The sequence below is a fragment of the Podarcis bocagei genome (genome assembly GCF_964188305.1).
Source record: "Podarcis bocagei genome assembly, chromosome: 10".
Taxonomy (NCBI): Eukaryota; Metazoa; Chordata; class Lepidosauria; order Squamata; family Lacertidae; genus Podarcis; species Podarcis bocagei.
In genome coordinates this window covers 73,455,971-73,472,876 of record NC_138135.1, presented here as the reverse complement: position 1 = coordinate 73,472,876, position 16,906 = coordinate 73,455,971, and the positions used below count along the sequence as shown (strand labels likewise).

The following is a 16,906-nucleotide window of genomic DNA, read 5'->3' as shown; positions in this document are numbered from 1 at the left end:
AGCATGCACCACTCTGGCAAGACAGTCCGCAGGCAGATAGGGTCTCAGCCTACGTACCAGATGGAGCTGGTAAACAGCTGCCCTGGGCACAGATTTGACCTGTGCCTCCATGGACAGCTGTGAGTCCAAAATGACTCCCAGGCTGTGTACCTGGTCCTTCAGGGGCACAGTTACTCCATTCAGGACCAGGGAATCCTCCACACCTGCCTGCCTCCTGTCCCCCAAAAACAGTACTTCTGTCTTGTCAGGATTCAACCTCAATCTGTTAGCCGCCATCCATCCTCCAACCGCCTCCAGACACTCACACAGGACCTTCACCGCCTTCACTGGTTCTGATTCAAAAGAGAGGTAGAGCTGGGTATCATCCGCATACTGATGAACACCCAGCCCAAACCTTAGATGACATCGTGTCAAGCAGTTGTTACCCCACACTTTCCAGCGCATTTCCCCATTAATTTCCTTATTGAAAAGAAGTCATTTTTTTAAAGGAGTGGGTTTGTTGTGCAAGAGTGCTAAGTCCACTTTCATCTGTGCAAACTTAATTTGCCCTCATGCCACTGAATCTCACCTGCAACATACTGACAGTCTGGAGGCAACTTTGCAATCAAGGTAAGTTAGCACCGAATTGCCGCCTAGCAATGTAATCCTGACCATGTCTACCCAGGTGTAAGCCCCGTTGAATTCAATGAGGCTTCCATGCAAGTAACTGGGGTCAGGATTGCAACTTAAGGCTCTGGACGCTTTCTTAGAAGTAAGCCCCACTGAACTCAGTGGACCTTACTTTCGAGTAGGCATGCCCAGGACCAGCCTGTAAAGAGTTCCAAGCACTTGGGTAGTAACCTACTGCATTGTTTCATTTGTGCAAAGATTTACATCTGCACAATGCAACTTTCTCTTGACTCCTCCCCTTGCACATGCCCCATGCCCTCCCCACATCAGCTCTGGAGGTTTGGGGGGAAACCACAAAACCATAAAATGGTACAGTTGGAAGGGACCTTGAGGGTCATCTAGTCCAATCCCCCACAATGCAGGAATCCTGTGCCCAACATGGGGCTCAAGTTATCCTTGCACTAACAGAACAAGCAGCTTAGCACTACATTGAATACAACTCTAGGAGTGGTATTTAACTCATTTCTGCCCTTTGAAATTAATGTGCCTAAGTTAGCCATGTCTATTCACTTTGATGAGACTCCTCTGATTAGGACTATTTTATTTTCCAGATGAGTCTTTCAAAACTAGGGTGCTCTCCTGAAATGGCAACAATTAGAAATGCAGAAGCTAATTTTTAAGCATTCACATGACATTATTGGAGAGTTTCATGAAATTCAAACAGCACTACTATTCCTCCCCCCCCCCCCCCGTACCCTCCTCTGCTGTTCAGAAAATTGTGTAGTAGAGAATATTGTGCTGGCCTACTTAAGCACTCCTGCCTCTGTGTTGCATTGTGGCCCCTGGTGCGCACGCAGGCATTCCTCCATTACATGAAATTATTATTTCCCAATGAACCACCACAGCTCCATAGTTGCACATCCATCACGCCTTTGACAACAGAATCAAAGGCCTGTAATTATCTAAACGATCATACCTGTTACAAATTAATATTCTATGCAGGCTCAGGTTGTTGCTGATAGGTTTTTTAATGGAAACACTTTAAAGTGGGAGTAGGCACCATTTAAGAGACAGGATATTCAGCATAATAGTCAGATCAGCAGCAATCAGATTCAAACAAGTACTGAGAACCGCAAATAATCCTGATGAACCAAGCTTGTTTAAGGTAATATGGAAGCTTAAGCACTGGGAAATAAAAGGCATCTTCTACTAATTATTAAAGTGATACATAAAACAGCAAACACACCGTATTGGCCCCCAGTGAAAACTTTCTCTATGAGTGAAGCTAGAGGTGGGATCTCACGGAGCTGTTTGTGTTGTGGTAAAGCGGATTGTTCAATTAGCTGTTTAATTAATTAACTAAATTAACGAATTAGCAATAGATGTGCTTTGGAAGGAAGAGTTTGGGGGAAGGTGGGGGGGAGCACACCATATAACTTTTCTGAGGCAGGTCCAGGGATAAGGGCAGAAAGGTTGATGCTGTTGAAGTTAGTAGCATCCCTCTTGGTGTCTGAGAATGATGAGCCGAGACCTGGTGGAGCATGACTGTGGACAAAGGCAGAGGTGGATTTAGGGCAGTGCAACAGGTTCTGCTGCAATGGGTGCTGAGCCTAGGGAGTGCAGCAGAGCGTCACAACTATGACATGGTGAACTGAGCAGAACGGAAGATGACAGGTGGGGGGGCAGTGCCAAATTTTGGCCTTGCACAGGGAGCCACTGAAATTTCAAAGTCTGCCCCTGACAAACGGATAGGGTAGAGTAAAGCCATAGACTGGGGGATTTAAGGATGACTATGCAGCTTCCTAACCTTAAAATGGAAGAACACTTTTCTGAATGGCAGGGGAGAACAGATTTTTAAAGAGATTTCCCCTCCAAACTAGGGACCAGATTTTGGAATGTAAGTGGAGCCAATATGTTCCTTACTTACACTATTTAAAGCCTGGAGTCCATGTTCAGTTTGGAGGAACAGTGGGAGCAGGGATAAGTTTTGAAAGCAGCCTGACCCAGTCCATTTCCCTGACTAAGGCAACCCCACTACGGATGCAGATGGCAGGGTGGGAAGCGGGGGAAACATATAACTATGGGGGGGAGGGGTTGGCAAAAAGACTGGAAGCCTTAATAGCCCTCAGTCCCATCAAATTTGGTGGTGCTAAGTAAAAAACCAGTTTTCTCATCTTTTCCACCCAGGAGATGCACATCCTCCTGACACAACAGAAACTTGCACATCTCCCAGGTAGAAGAATGTGCAATTTCCTTTTTGAGCAAGGCCTAGGAAGGTAAAAACCTGGTGCTTCTTGTTCCTTCATAATCAGTGTGTAGGAGCATCCCAGACCTTGAGATCTCAGGGCTCAAACCTGAGACCTGGGGGGGGGGGGAGTGATGTCATTAAGCACAGCATGTCAAGCATTAACCAGAGTTTCTGACCGCGTATCATTAAAAAAAAAAACCCCAGAAAGATAACAAATGAGCAAATATGTCGCTGGTTGGACATTAAGATAGAAAAGGCATGTTCCCAGGTCCAGCAGAAGTGAGAACATCAGAGAACAGATGCCCTCAAAGGCTGCAATTCAAAACACATTTACAGAGGACTATGAAAATAGAGGCCTTTGCTGTTCTTCTGGCCCTGTTCCTTGGTATAAATTAATTTCATCCTCAATATTTCTTTTTTTAAAAAAATCTTTTCCTTTTCTTTAAGTGTTCTCTATTTGGGTTACAAATCCTACAAGCTCCTTCATGAAATTAGACTCTTAACACCTACGTTTCCACCCATGTAGAACGCTGTATCAAAGTGCCTTTGTTCTTTGTTTCCCCTTAAATGTTCCTGTTCTCATTCATTATTCTCTAAATACACGCCCATCTCACTTGTTACTACAAATCACTCAATGCAACCAGTACACATTCTACACACAAAAATAATTTGAAGTGCTTAAACTGTAATGAAATTGCTATGACTGCCAATCAATTTCCGTATGTCAGTGCAATTCTTAATCTGCTCAGTTCCCATCAGTCACTTGTGTCTTCTCTGCACACGTTGAATGTGCATTCCAGATGGGACCACAGAAGCCCCTTCCCCACTCACTCCATAGTGGCAAATTAATGATTTGTTTTTGTAGGGTTAGTACTTCAGTGGGTGGAGATGGTGGTTGCGGTATTTGTATTCATTGCATCCCAGACTGTGTTTACTTTGCTGTTTCCATCAGATACATTGCACTTAGAATCATAGAATCATAGAGTTGGAAGAGACCACAAGGGCCATCGAGTCCAACCCCCTGCCAAGCAGGAAACACCATCAGAGCACTCCTGACATATGGTTGTCAAGCCTCTGCTTAAAGACCTCCAAAGTAGGAGACTCCACCACACTCCTTGGCAGCAAATTCCACTATCGAACAGCTCTTACTGTCAGGAAGTTCTTCCTAATGTTTAGGTGGAATCTTCTTTCTTGTAGTTTGGATCCATTGCTCCGTGTCCGCTTCTCTGGAGCAGCAGAAAACCACCTTTTTCCCTCTTCTATGTGACATCCTTTTATATATTTGAACATGGCTATCATATCACCCCTTAACCTCCTCTTCTCCAGGCTAAACATGCCCAGCTCCCTTAGCCGTTCCTCATAAGGCATCGTTTCCAGGCCTTTGACCATTTTGGTTACCCTCCTCTGGACACGTTCCAGTTTGTCAATGTCCTTCTTGAACTGTGGTGCCCAGAACTGGACACAGTACTCCAGGTGAGGTCTGACCAGAGCAGAATACAGTGGCACTATTACTTCCCTTGATCTAGATGCTATACTCCTATTGATGCAGCCCAGAATTGCATTGGCTTTTTTAGCTGCCGCGTCACACTGTTGGCTCATGTCAAGTTTGGGGTCAACCAAGACTCCTAGATCCTTTTCACATGTACTGCTCTCAAGCCAGGTGTCACCCATCTTGTATTTGTGCCTCTCATTTTTTTTGCCCAAGTGCAATACTTTACATTTCTCCCTGTTAAAGTTCATCTTGTTTGTTTTGGCCCAGTTCTCTAATCTGTCAAGGTCGTTTTGAAGTGTGATCCTGTCCTCTGGGGTGTTAGCCACCCCTCCCATTTTGGTGTCATCTGCAAATTTGATCAGGGTGCCCTTGAGTCCATCATCCAAGTCGTTGATAAAGATGTTGCACCATTAGTGCACCATTAGTGTTTGAAACCAAGTACACATGATGTTGGCCCCAATTGACATGTATCCTGGAGTTTCCTGAGAAACAATAGCGTTCAGTACATTTTCTAATTTGAAAACATAAGCTGAGGTTAAGCTAAGATATGCACACTTCAGGCAGCTGTTGTACATGAGCAGATGACAGCACCATTGAATAGGGGTTCGGAACAGAGAAATAAATCAATAAGGGGCATCAGGTGAGGACATTTCCACCCCTCTTTGCTGTGTATAACAAGGTAAAAAAAGAGACTTGAAACCCAGCATGGGAAAAAGATCTCACTGCCTTTTAAGCCACAAACGTATATGTGCCAGGGACTGCCAGTGTGTGGCAAAGGCAGGGGACCAGGGGAGTGATGACCAGTCATGCCACCCACAAGGCGAGAGGAGGGAGTCAGGGCAGTGGAAGGCAGAGGAGGGCGTGCAGGATGTAGCTGAGGAAGAAGGGACAGTTCAGGCAACAGATGGTTCAGTAGAGCCCCCACCTTCCCCCACCCCACAGTCTCCTGGAACCAGGAGGGGCTTGAAAAAGGCAGAGCAGCAATGACTTCCATGCAGGAAACGTCTCAGGTGGTGGGCAAGGAGCCCATCAGAGGACGGTATATAAGCCAAAGGAGCAGAGGGGCCCCACTGTTGCTGCAACTGCTCCATAGGGCCCAGACCGGTGGACCACTGTCTATAGGCTAGAAGCAGACATGTGTTGTGTGTATCTGGAGCACCACGGAAGCTGCTGCAAAGGTTTCTCTTGCCAATAGTCTTAAGTATCAGATGTGTGTATTTTTTATCTGGGAGAGGCCATGACAATATATAGCTTCTATAGTCTACTTGGAAATAAGTCCCTTTTCTTGAAAATTTATTATAAAAGATACTTGTCAGAGCACATTTGAGAACGTTTTCCTCCTTCTCTTCTTCCTGTAACCTTTCCTTCACATTTAAAGCCATCACTTTAAAAACAAAAAACAACAACAATGCCATTCAGTGCTTTTTTCTGGGGGTAAGCAGGGGGTACGCATACCCCTAAACATTTTGTGAATGTAAGTTTGGCCTCATTGAAGAGCAGTATTTCAATATGAGAAGGAAAATGAGAGTATCCCTAAACATATTTTTTTTTTTAGAAAAAAAGCACTGGTGCCACTACATTTTTGTTTCTTTAGCAATGGATTCCACTGCAACAATTCAGATTTGCAAGACTCTTTAGGAGTGTGGAGGGAGGGATGAGGGGGAAAATAATACTCCCAGGTTCAGCTATGGAAAAAAGAGCAAGGCAGCAAACAGCAGAAGCCAGTACTGTTTTGGGGGGACAGGGGGTGGGCAGGTGTGGAGGACTCCCTGGTCCTGAATGGGGCAACTGTGCCCCTGAAGGACCAGGTACACAGCCTGGGAGTCATTTTGGACTCACAGCTGTCCATGGAGGCGCAGGTCAATTCTGCATCCAGAGCAGCTGTCTACCAGCTCCATCTGGTACACATGCCCCTGGACTGTCTTGCCAGAGTGGTGCATTCTCTAGTTATCTCCCACTTGGACTACTGCAATGCGCTCCACATGGGGCTACCTTTGAAGATGACCCGGAAAGTACAACTAATCCAGAATGCGGCAGCTAGACTGGGGACTGGGATTGGCTGCTGAGACCACATAACACCAGTCTTGAAAGACCTACATTGGCTCCCAGTATGTTTCCGAGCACAATTCAAAGTGTTGGTGTTGGCCTCAGTCCAGTATACTTGAAGGAGCGTCTCCACCCCCATCGTTCTGCCCGGACACTGAGGTCCAGCGCCGAGGGCCTTCTGGTGGTTCTCTCACTGCGAGAAGCAAAGCTACAGGGAACCAGGCAGAGGGCCTTCTCGGTAGTGGCGCCCGCCCTGTGGAATGCCCTCCCATCAGATGTCAAAGAGATAAGCAACTACCTGAAATTTAGAAAACATCTGAAGGCAGCCCTATTCAGGGAAGTTTTTAATGACGTTTTGATGTATTTTTAATCTTTGTTGGAAGCCGCCCAGAGTGACTGGGGAAACCCAGCCAAATGGGTGGGGTACAAATAAAAAATTGTTATTATTATCAGTCTATATATACACACACACACACACACACACAGTCTATTCAAAGGAAATATGTATAAGTAATGAAGGCAAACTGGCACATCCATTAACTCCATGCCTACATTCTTGTAGCTGGAAACATATTTATGAGTTGCCTAGGTCCTTTCTCTGATCTCTTTGTATGTTTAACCTACACCTGGAGGGCTAAATTACTATATCCTCTCCTATCTATTAAAACCCGTCCCCTACTTTGTGTTGGACTGGACAGGCAGCAGCAAAAGAAAAAGTTACACGCCATATGAGATTGTGTCAGATTATGAGATTGCCTCACGGCAATGAGGCAATTGAAGCATCTTGGGGGTGTTGAGGATTCAGAGATCCCAAGTGGTGACCAACCTGCTTTCAGATGCAATGGCTGATTTTGAACTGCAGAAAGGGAAAAGGAAAAAATATAAAGAGTTGGCCTTGGAGCCAACCCCTGCAGAAAACCAGACATAAGACCTAGTTGGGCATCCTGTTCTCACAGTGGGGAAACCAGCAAGCAGGATCGGAGCCCAAGAGCAGCCCCCCCTCCCGGTTTGCAGCAACTGGCAGAGCCAAAGCAATGCTGGGGTCAGGGGGGCCAACTTGAATAAAATATGGGAGGGTCTCAGGAAACCTTGCCCTGCATAACCGATCACAAGACACGGCGCGCACGTCACTGGAATGGCAATGCCCATCAACTTTTTTGGGGGGGGGGGACTGGCCCCCTCAAATATTTTATGGGTGTGTGTGAAGGGACTGCGGCCCCTGGGAGTTGGCTCCTATGGCTGGGGCCATCTGCCCCCTTCCGGGATCCTTTGGCCTGGATGGTTCGCTGGCTCCCTTCAGAATCGCGCCTTTGCGCAGCGCGGGGGCGAGAGGGAGCGCGCGGGGGTTGCGCGAGGCTGGCTCCGTTTTGTGCGTGTGCGCGCGGCGGGGGGGGGGCGGGCTACGTCTCCTTCGCCCAGCGCGCCAAACCTGACGGAGAGCGCGAGACGCCGAGAGAGCGCGCGCGCGCGCCGGAGCCCGAGGCGCCGTTTTCCTCAGCCTGGCGGCGCTTGGCCGTGCATGCCTCGGCGGCGGGTCCGTCTTCTCTCCTCCCTCCCCACCCACCGCTGGCTGCTCCCCGCCTTCTCCCTTCGCTTCCCTTCCCTCCCTTCCCTGCTGCTTTTGCCAGGCAAGCCAGCCTCCCTCTCGGCCTTCACTACCGGGTCAGAGGCTCCGTCTGAGGAGAGCGAGTGCGCGAGCCAGGCAGGCAGGCAGACGCCCCCCCCCCCTCCGCACACATCCACGCCGCCGCCGCCGCCGCCGCCTCTTACTACTCCAGCAGCAGCAGCAGCATCCACACGCAGCCCGCCCTCTCGCTCTCCTCCCTCAGGCTCGCCATCCAGTTACTGTAAAACTAGTCCGTACTCTCCCTCTCTCTCGCACACGCAGCATCCTGGCTGCCGCAGCTGCCATGGCCAGCAGTTCCCCGCGCCCTCGCAGCTAGAGCGGCAGAGAGGGGGGGAAGCCGCCGCCGCCGCCTCAGCCCCGTCCCTCGCCCCGCTCCATCCTCCCTGCTCTCCGCCGGCCCAGACGGCAGGCGGGAGTAGCGGTAGCGGCAGGCGAGAGCAGCCCCCTCGCCCGCCCCTCTCGGCAGCCTTCCTCCTCCTCCTCCTCCTCGCGAAAGGAAACTCCAAGGACACCCCGAGGCAAAGGAGAGCGAGCGAGAGGAGGGAGGCGGGCGGCAGGCAGGCAGGCAGGCAGGCGAGGGAGAGGCGCCCATCCCTTTCCCCCTCACGGCAATGTCCAAGGGCTTGAAGAAGAAAAGCCACTGGACGAGCCGAGTCCATGAGTGTGTCATCGTGAGGAGCCAGGAGGGCCAGCTGGGCTTCGAGCTCAAGGGGGGCGCCGAGAACGGGCAGTTCCCGTACCTGGGGGAGGTCAAGCCCGGCAAGGTGGTCTACGAGAGCGGAGGCAAGTTGGTGCCCGAGGAGCTGCTGCTGGAGGTGAACGAGACCCCCGTGGCCGGGCTCACCATCCGGGATGTGCTGGCCGTGATCAAGCACTGCAAGGACCCCATCCGGCTCAAGTGCGTCAAGCAAGGTAAGCGCGGGGCGGGCCGGGGGGGGGGGTTGGCGGGCGAAGGGCCCCGAAGACGGCGGGGGGCGAGGCGCGGCAACTTCTCCGCTTCGGGGCAGTTTGGCCGCCGCCGCCGCCGCCGTCCCCGCGGCGCCCCGACCCCCTTCCTGCGGCTGGGGAAGGGGAGGCGGCGGCGCACAGCCTTCCTGGATCGCGCTGCGTGTCTCGTGTGCTGCACGGCAGAATTAAATGTGCGTCAGCGGCGGAGCGCCTGGAGAGCCGCGGGGAGCGGAGAAAGTTCGGCCGGGCCCAGCTGGGACTGAAGAGGGAGCAGGCCGGCGGGGAAAGGGCTGGCGAGCCAGGGATGCGCAGGACGTAAATGTGCAGCCCGGAATCTGCCCCCCTCCGCCAGAGCTGAGTCCTGGGATATATAAAAAAAAGCGAGTGTTTCTGAGCAAGTGCAGAGCGCCACCTTTTCCTCTCTCACCTTTTTGCTCAGGACAGATGCAGGGCTATCCACACTTACTTGGGAGTAAGCTCTTTTCCTGTACTCGGTGCTGAGTAAACATGCCTGTGAAAGGGCTGTAAGGCTGCCAGCCGCTGCACCGTTACCTGAAAGTGGATCCCGCTGAGGGCTGGGATCTGGCTCTACGAGGAAGGGCAGCATGGATCCAGGGCAGACTTAAGCCTCGGCACCGACACTCCCCTCCCCGCCACACACCCATTTTCAGCCCGGGACGCGAGTAGAAGGAAGGTCTTCCAGGGAATCTTCTCTCCTGGCAAGGGGAGCGGTGGCACCAACGCGTGCCATGGAAGGAAGAGGGAGGGAGGAAGGAAGGAAGGAAGGAGGGGGAGAGAGAAGTGTGGCTAAACATTATGACAGCTCTGCAATAACGAGGCTTCCCTGGAAAGCATCCCCGGTGACTAACCCTCCCGGGGAGTCGTAGTAGCCGCGCCGGGGACCAGCCTGCGCTAAGGCGCCGCAACGTGCCAAGGCGAGCGTGCCAATCGCTTGGGAGGACGATTGTTATTATTCCGAGTGTGGAGTTTCAGCCAATAGGAGGGCGGGGCGAAAGCCGGGGCGGGACTTAGCTCATCAGCTGGGTTTCCCCCAAGATCTGCACAAGGCGCGGGGCGTGTTCCCCTGAAGGCGCTGGCTGGGCTGCTGCGTGCCAAGTCCTTGACCACCACAAGCTTCTCACCTCTACGAAAATCAGCCGAGGGGATTCTTGGGTCGAAAACAAGTCCTCTGACATGCTAAAATAGTGTTCCTGTTTTTTATTTTTGTTTAAAGACAGCAGAAAGCCATGTTTAAACCTAGGGGGAATTGGGGTAAGGAGAACAGGCTTGAAGGTGCTTCTTTTTTATTTTTAGTGTTGTCATTGATTGGTAGCTTCAAAGAAGGTGGAGTGGCAATGCAAGATTGCAAGAGAAGGTTTGCAGGGAACGGCTTTGCTGCTCATGAGGAGCATTTAAGCAGCCCAGCATATAAAAGCTTTATTGGAAAGCTAGCTAAAATCCATCGGTTTAGTGCCAATGCTGCAATTATGGGGGAGGGATAGGAAATCTGTGGCCTTCCTTGCATTCCCAAACACGCATCATCTCTGACTGTGACCGTGCTCATCACGGCTCATGGGGTTTGGAGTCCAGCAACACCCGAAGTGCCATAGGTTGCCATCCCTTATCTAGAGTTGTACTGCTATGCTTCACATTTTAAGGTAGGGTGGTTTGTTAAGGAAGCTAAATCCATGTTAAGAAATACCGTATTTTTCGCTCTATAACACGCACCGGACCATAACACGCACGTAGTTTTTAGAGGAGGAAAATCCGTAGGCATGCCACCCGTAGGCATTCCCTCCATAACACGCACAGACATTTCCCCTTACTTTTTAGGAGGAAAAAAGTGAGTGTTATGGTGCAAAAAATACGGTACTTAGTGTTGACACAGAAAAGGGTAGGTAAGGTGTGGAGTCTTCCCTCTCCATTCCAAAATAAATAAATATCAAATATGTAGCGGAAAGCTGCCCTCAAATCTTGGAGTCCTAAATTAATTAAAAACAGATATAAACAATAGAAGTTATTTACAGTGCATTGAAATAAATATGCACAGTGATAACCCATGAATTGGGTTAACAACTGCTGAATGAGGAAGACTGGCCACTTCCAGACTCCCACTATTTTGTAAGTGGCACTGAATAACATTAAGGGAGATTCAGATTGTGCTAGTAGAATGGATTTGGTGTTCTGGTGCAACAAGCCTGCTTTCCTCCTTCCCGTCCCAACTTCTTGCACTAAGGAAAGTGATGGAGAAATTCACTGGAAAGTGTGAGCTAACAGTTGTTTGGTATGGTGGTGTATGCCTTCCCTGCAAACAAATAAGAATGAATGTTAAATAAAACAGGTCCCCTGGAAGCAACAGTTACATTATACATGTAAACTGGTTTATGCAATATTTAATTGTTACGGCTTTATCTTTGAAACCCTCGTAATTGTAGCTTAGCGATGTTGTTATGAATTCTCTTAAGAGATCCCCAGGACTTGTTAAAGAATAATTCCTAGGGTCCACAGAGAAAACTCTCGTGGGTTAAACTGCTTTGAATTTGCAGTGTGGTCATGTTCTCAGAAATACACTGGTAGGACAAGTAATGCTAATCTGTCAAAAGCAATATTCCACTACTACCAATTTGGAATGATAAACAGAATATTAATGGCAAAGTGTAACAGATGGCTTTCCTTCTCCAGCTTAATGTCCAGTGGCAAAGTTTAGGTATTCTCTTTGGCTAATTACTTTCAATGATTTTTGTGTTTTTGCATGCCTCAGATGATGGATCTGATCCAAAGTTTGAATCAGGCACTTGCAATTTTACTGCTTTGTCTCATCTACTAAAGTCATACCGCTAAAACGACCATGTTTTGATTTTTGTGCAGCAAACTGTCACTTGGGTACTTTGCACAGTCCAGAAGGTATGAAGGCATGGAAAACTGTGCATTCAGTGCTGAGGGCTCAACTCTGTGGAACTGAGATTAGACAGGCACCCTCCTTGCTGAACTTCACGTGCACGACTTTCCTGTTCCAGCAGGCATTTTTAGATAGTGCTTGGTTTTATTATAGATATTATAACTTTCCATGGATACTTTTTTATGAACAATACTTAGAAATACAAATAATTAAGCAGTATATAAATGTTGCAGGGGAAAAAATTATATGGAAAGAAAGGGAAACCAAGTTGAAAAAGTTTTATTTTGTAAAACAAAGTTGATAAGAACTTGAGATCCCATTACTGCTGTCCTGCACATTGATTGTTACTGACCTCAGTGGGATTTACATGTATGTGACTACATACCAAAACTCATCTTTTCAGATATCTCCTACCAATTGAAAAGGCAGATAATATTATTGACAAATAGGCTAAAACTGATTTTAGCTGCCATTCCTTTTTACCTACATGCAAAATTATGGAATTATTTTTTAAGATAACTTGCAGTTTTGTCCATAGTTGGAAATGCAATATGATTATATCAGAATCTTATGACTGTATATGCCTTAATTTATTCCTTACAGTAACTGGTGCTGTTCTTCAACATCCTTCAGCTGGCAGCTCCTCCAAAGGGAGTAAGATACATGACTCAGCTTCCTTACAGGGGGGAAAAACAAGTCTAGTTGATATACACATTATCTTGGTTCACCCCATCGCTCATCGTTAAATTTTATCTGTTTTGAAATTGAAGTCCTTCTTAGGGTAGCAATGCATTCCTATCTGTAATATTTAAAACATATGTAGGCAATTGACATTTTATGGGGTTTATTTACACCATGTGCAAATCACATAAAATTGAGAATTTGGGCACCAGTTTCTATGCAAACTACATTCATAAGACAGTTTCAGTGCAAATGCTCTTAGATTAGGGAACAGCTGGCAACTCCTCTGCAGGGAATTGAATGACTTAGCTTAGCCTTCTTATAGAAGGAAGCCTTGTCCAGTTTATATATGGCCAAATGGATCTTTAAAAACACAATCCAATTTAGTTTCTACCCTCCTCCTTATTTGAAGTACAGAGGCCCTATATTAAAAGTTTACTCCCAGTGAATTGTTTTCTCCAAACAGTGTACAGAACAAAGAGTCATAGCCAATGAATGATGTCTGTTTTTGTAACTTTGTTCTTGTTCTGTTCTGAGACATGTCAGATCAAGGTTAATTAAGTCATTATCATAATTTTTGCATACATTTATCAGTGAACCCCTCTATAAAATGTTTCACTGCAGACAGTTAATTAAAACATCATGACCTTGACTGCGGCCATGTGGCCGTTTTGGCATTTCTCTCTTGGAATTAAGTGCTGTCAGAGTAAAATCACAGTGTGAGTTGTGTAGGTAGGGCATTGACCCTCCTACTATGGTGGTTAAAAGTGTTTGAGCACACATTTTTCTTGAACATTATTGCAAATCAGTTGTCAGGTTCCCCACAGAAACAAAATTACTGAATGCTTAATTTTGTTTTACAGTAACTTGTTGAACTCTTTTAGCACAGACAATTAAAATGATACATTTTTAATGATTTGCGGATCTGCTTCACTACATTCAGTTGCCTAAACAGTAAAAAAATGCTTCTCTGATGTTTTAGCGGCTTACAAAATTGACCTTTGGCCTCTAGCATATTTAGATTAGAAGAGAGCCAGCCTGCCAGATCTCTTCCCTTACAACACTCCAGGACTGAGCCTTCTTACTTGGAAGTAAGCCATATAGATTTCCGCAGTGCTTATTTCCAAGAATTTCATCCTAAGTAAGCAAGCAGGTGTTCTTAATGGGTAGTGTGTTAACTAGGCTGGATTGCTTGAATTATGTGAAGTTGTTTACTCAGCAGGCATCTTGGTTTTGAAGGCAAGAGTTTAGCCTTGGCCTTTGGGGAGCTATAGATTGAAATCCCACTACTGACTAAATGGGTGATCTTAAGTAGCTGTTTGAGTGCAGTTATGAGCTATGCAAAGTTAGTTATTGCATCTTCCCATGCTTGCTTTGGAGTTTATAATTGTCCTTGGATATTTAGCAAGTTTATAGCCTACATTTAGAGCCTGGTGTGCTCTGGTCTATAGGGTCACGAAGAGTTGGACATGACTAAATGACTAAACAACAAGCCTGCATTGCAGAAGGTTGCCTTTGCCAGATAATTCTGAGAGTTTCTTTGTGTTGCTGTACCTACACATTGCATAGTGTGTATTGGCCTAGCTATAGCCTTACCCTTTGCAAGGCGAGTAGATTCTGCCAGGTTGCCTGTTGATTTTAGTCTTGTTTTAACAGACTATGCTTACAAATCAGGTGTGTCTGCACTGTCATAGATGGCTCCATGACAGCCTAAATTAGAGTTGCCATACATCCGGGAATTCCTGGACATGGCCTCTTTTGGGGGTCCTACATGCTCATCTAGGGGGAATTCTACATTTTAAAGCAAATGTTTGTTGTTTTTTTAAACTGGTTGTGGGCTTCTCTGGTTCAGGTTGTGGTTTGGCGGCGGCGGCAGAGCTATCAGGCGATTGTGCTAAAAAACCTCAACAACTCTTTATATCCAGACCTCTTGAAATATGGCAACCCTAAAGTGCATTTTGGGAAGTGTACTCAGAAGCAGTATGACTTGAAAAACCACAGTTATATCTAGAAATATGCTTAACAGGGAGACCTTGCATCTCTGTTTATGATGATGATTCCACTGTAGCTCACACTTCTACCGTCAGTTTCTCACTTCTGCTCCATTTGAACCTTTTACAAGCTAGCTGTGTGTCAGAGTCTTCTTTTTAGATGTGTTAGCTGTGTTTGTGGATTTTATATAGTTGAAATAGGTAGCAGCATAGCAAGTACTACTATGCTACTTTAGAGATTTGGAGCAAGTGCGTATTATTTTTTGCATTTGTCAGTGACTCATTTTACCTGATTTAGGTAAACGAAATAATAAAGCAATAAAAATAGGTTAACTTATTTGATACATTGACGGTGGGACCAGAATGTTCCTTGTTCCTGGGGAGGCTATGTACATAGTGCTAGTTTGTGTAACCATTCTATGGTTAGAGCCAGTGTGGTGTAGTGGTTAAGAGCGGTAGTCACGTAATCTGGGTAACCGGGTTCGCGTCTCCGCTCCTCCGCATGCAGCTGCTGGGTGACCTTGGGCCAGTCACACTTCTTTGAAGTCTCTCAGCCCCACTCACCTCACAGAGTATTTGTTGTGGGGGAGGAAGGGAAGGGAGAATGTTAGCCGCTTTGAGACTCCTGAAGGGGAGTGAAAGGCGGGATATCAAATCCAAACTCTTCTTCTTCTTTTTCTATCTGTTGGCAAATATTGAGTTCTTGGCCTAAAAAACGGACTTAAATATCAACTATTATATCAGACTAATATAGATAGATAGATAGATAGATAGATAGATAGATAGATAGCATTGAATAAAAAGTCCGTGCCTTCACTGAAAATTAGGTAAAGCAGCCCAACATAATATGTTGAATATTGTGGTCAATTTTAATACAGCAATGCAGTCGTGGACCTAAAAAAGATGTTTCTGTCTTAAATGACATAGGTACAGGAACATAGGAAGCTGCCTTATAGGGAGTCTGACCATTGATCTAGTAGCTTGGTATTTTCTGCAGTTCAGACAGGACTCTTGCCAAGTCTCAGCCTTACTTGATGGTAGGAATTGAACCTGGGACCTTAAACACAAAGTAACTGCTCAGCCACTGAGTTATAACAATTCTCCAAGAGTTTACTTTCTTACTGTAATTGTATATTTCATATGCAAAGCAGTTTCCTTCCATGACATATAGTCCCGTCCCCCTGTCCCCCAGTGAAGTATATGCCTTGTCTTTTGATTTATAGATTTTATATGCCCCACTCCAGAGTTCTGACATTCCCATAAAAGTCCAATTTCCTAAATATGCAGTGGCTTTGGCTGTTGATTGAAATTTACCTATTCCTATTGCATATGTACCACTGCTTTGATATTGCCCTGAATGGGAAGCCCATGTTCAGTAGGAACTCTATGTGACACCAGAGTTTTTCTGATGCTGTGGCCGAGCTGATCTTTTTCTTCTCAGAGATTGATGTTGTAAAACATCAGAAACCAGCATTCACATCTAGATAATTCATTTTTCCTTGACACATAGCATTCATTGACTTGAGGATTTAGTATTATTGTTCACCAGGAGCTAAATTAGGGGCCAGCAGACTTTTTCAGCAGGGGGCCTGTCCACTGTCCCTCAGACCTTGTGGGGGGCCGGACTATATTTTGAAAAAAAATACTAACGAATTCCTATGCCCCACAAATAACCCAGAGATGCATTTTAAATAAAAGGACACATTCTACTCATGTAAAAACATGCTGATTCCTGGACCATCCGCGGGCCAGATTTAGAAGGCGATTGGGCTGGATCCGGCCCCTGGGCCTTAGTTTGCCTACTCATGAGCTAAATGAATTTGGATTTTAAATCTGTGGCTTCTTGTTATGAGTAATTTTACTTGCGGTTATTGTAGGTTTAGGTAGTCTCTTGATGTAACTTTAAAATGTCAATTTCTTAGCCACCCCTTCTAAAAGTCTCACGATCATCAACCATTTTGAAGAACAAACAATGGATAGAAAACAATGTAAATCTTCTTTTAAACAAAACATATGTTAGAATCCCAGCACTTTAGTGACTTTGGCCTGGCTTCCAAAGCCAAACCATACAGAGAAGACTATAAACCCCCCCCCTCAGATTATCTATTGTTAAATCTCTAGGAAAGGGAGTTATCCACATCTGTTTTGCATATCTCTTCACACAGACAGGTACAGATATGTCACCAAGTGCAGAATCTATCCCAAGTACATAACCTACATTTATGCAGTTATAACCTAATATTTTAGCATGTGTAGATCAGCCTTCCATCATGCATGGCGTTAATCCATTATACAGATGAATCTTTAAACTAGTATAACTAGCTAAATATGCTTTTGGAGAACAATGAATCATCACAGTAATTTA

General features: G+C 46.3%; 1 protein-coding gene and 1 long non-coding RNA gene across 21 annotated transcripts in view; one reads left to right on the top strand and one right to left on the bottom strand.

The window, feature by feature from the left end:
* Window positions 1-1,388: 1,388 nt before the first annotated feature.
* On the bottom strand, window positions 1,389-9,927 carry LOC308596020. Of its 3 annotated transcripts, none has more exons than XR_014012273.1 (3): window positions 9,523-9,927; window positions 7,222-7,251; window positions 1,389-2,154 (listed from the first exon to the last, which is right to left on the bottom strand). It is a non-coding gene; the product is annotated as an uncharacterized lncRNA (long non-coding RNA). The 3 variants fall into 3 exon arrangements; XR_014012274.1 differs by lacking the exon at window positions 9,523-9,927 and adding an exon at window positions 8,260-8,356 and having other exon boundaries at window positions 1,401-2,154; XR_014012275.1 differs by lacking the exons at window positions 1,389-2,154; window positions 9,523-9,927 and adding exons at window positions 4,764-4,831; window positions 8,260-8,356.
* MAGI2 (membrane associated guanylate kinase, WW and PDZ domain containing 2) overlaps window positions 8,518-16,906 on the top strand; it is a 618,868-nt gene continuing 610,479 nt past the window's right edge. For all 18 annotated transcript variants that reach the window (XM_081210614.1, XM_081210613.1, XM_081210622.1 and 15 more), the window contains exon 1: window positions 8,518-8,934. In XM_081210614.1, the coding sequence (XP_081066740.1) occupies window positions 8,634-8,934 (301 nt within the window). In that variant the 5' untranslated portion in view covers window positions 8,518-8,633. The remainder of the gene's footprint in view (window positions 8,935-16,906) is intronic.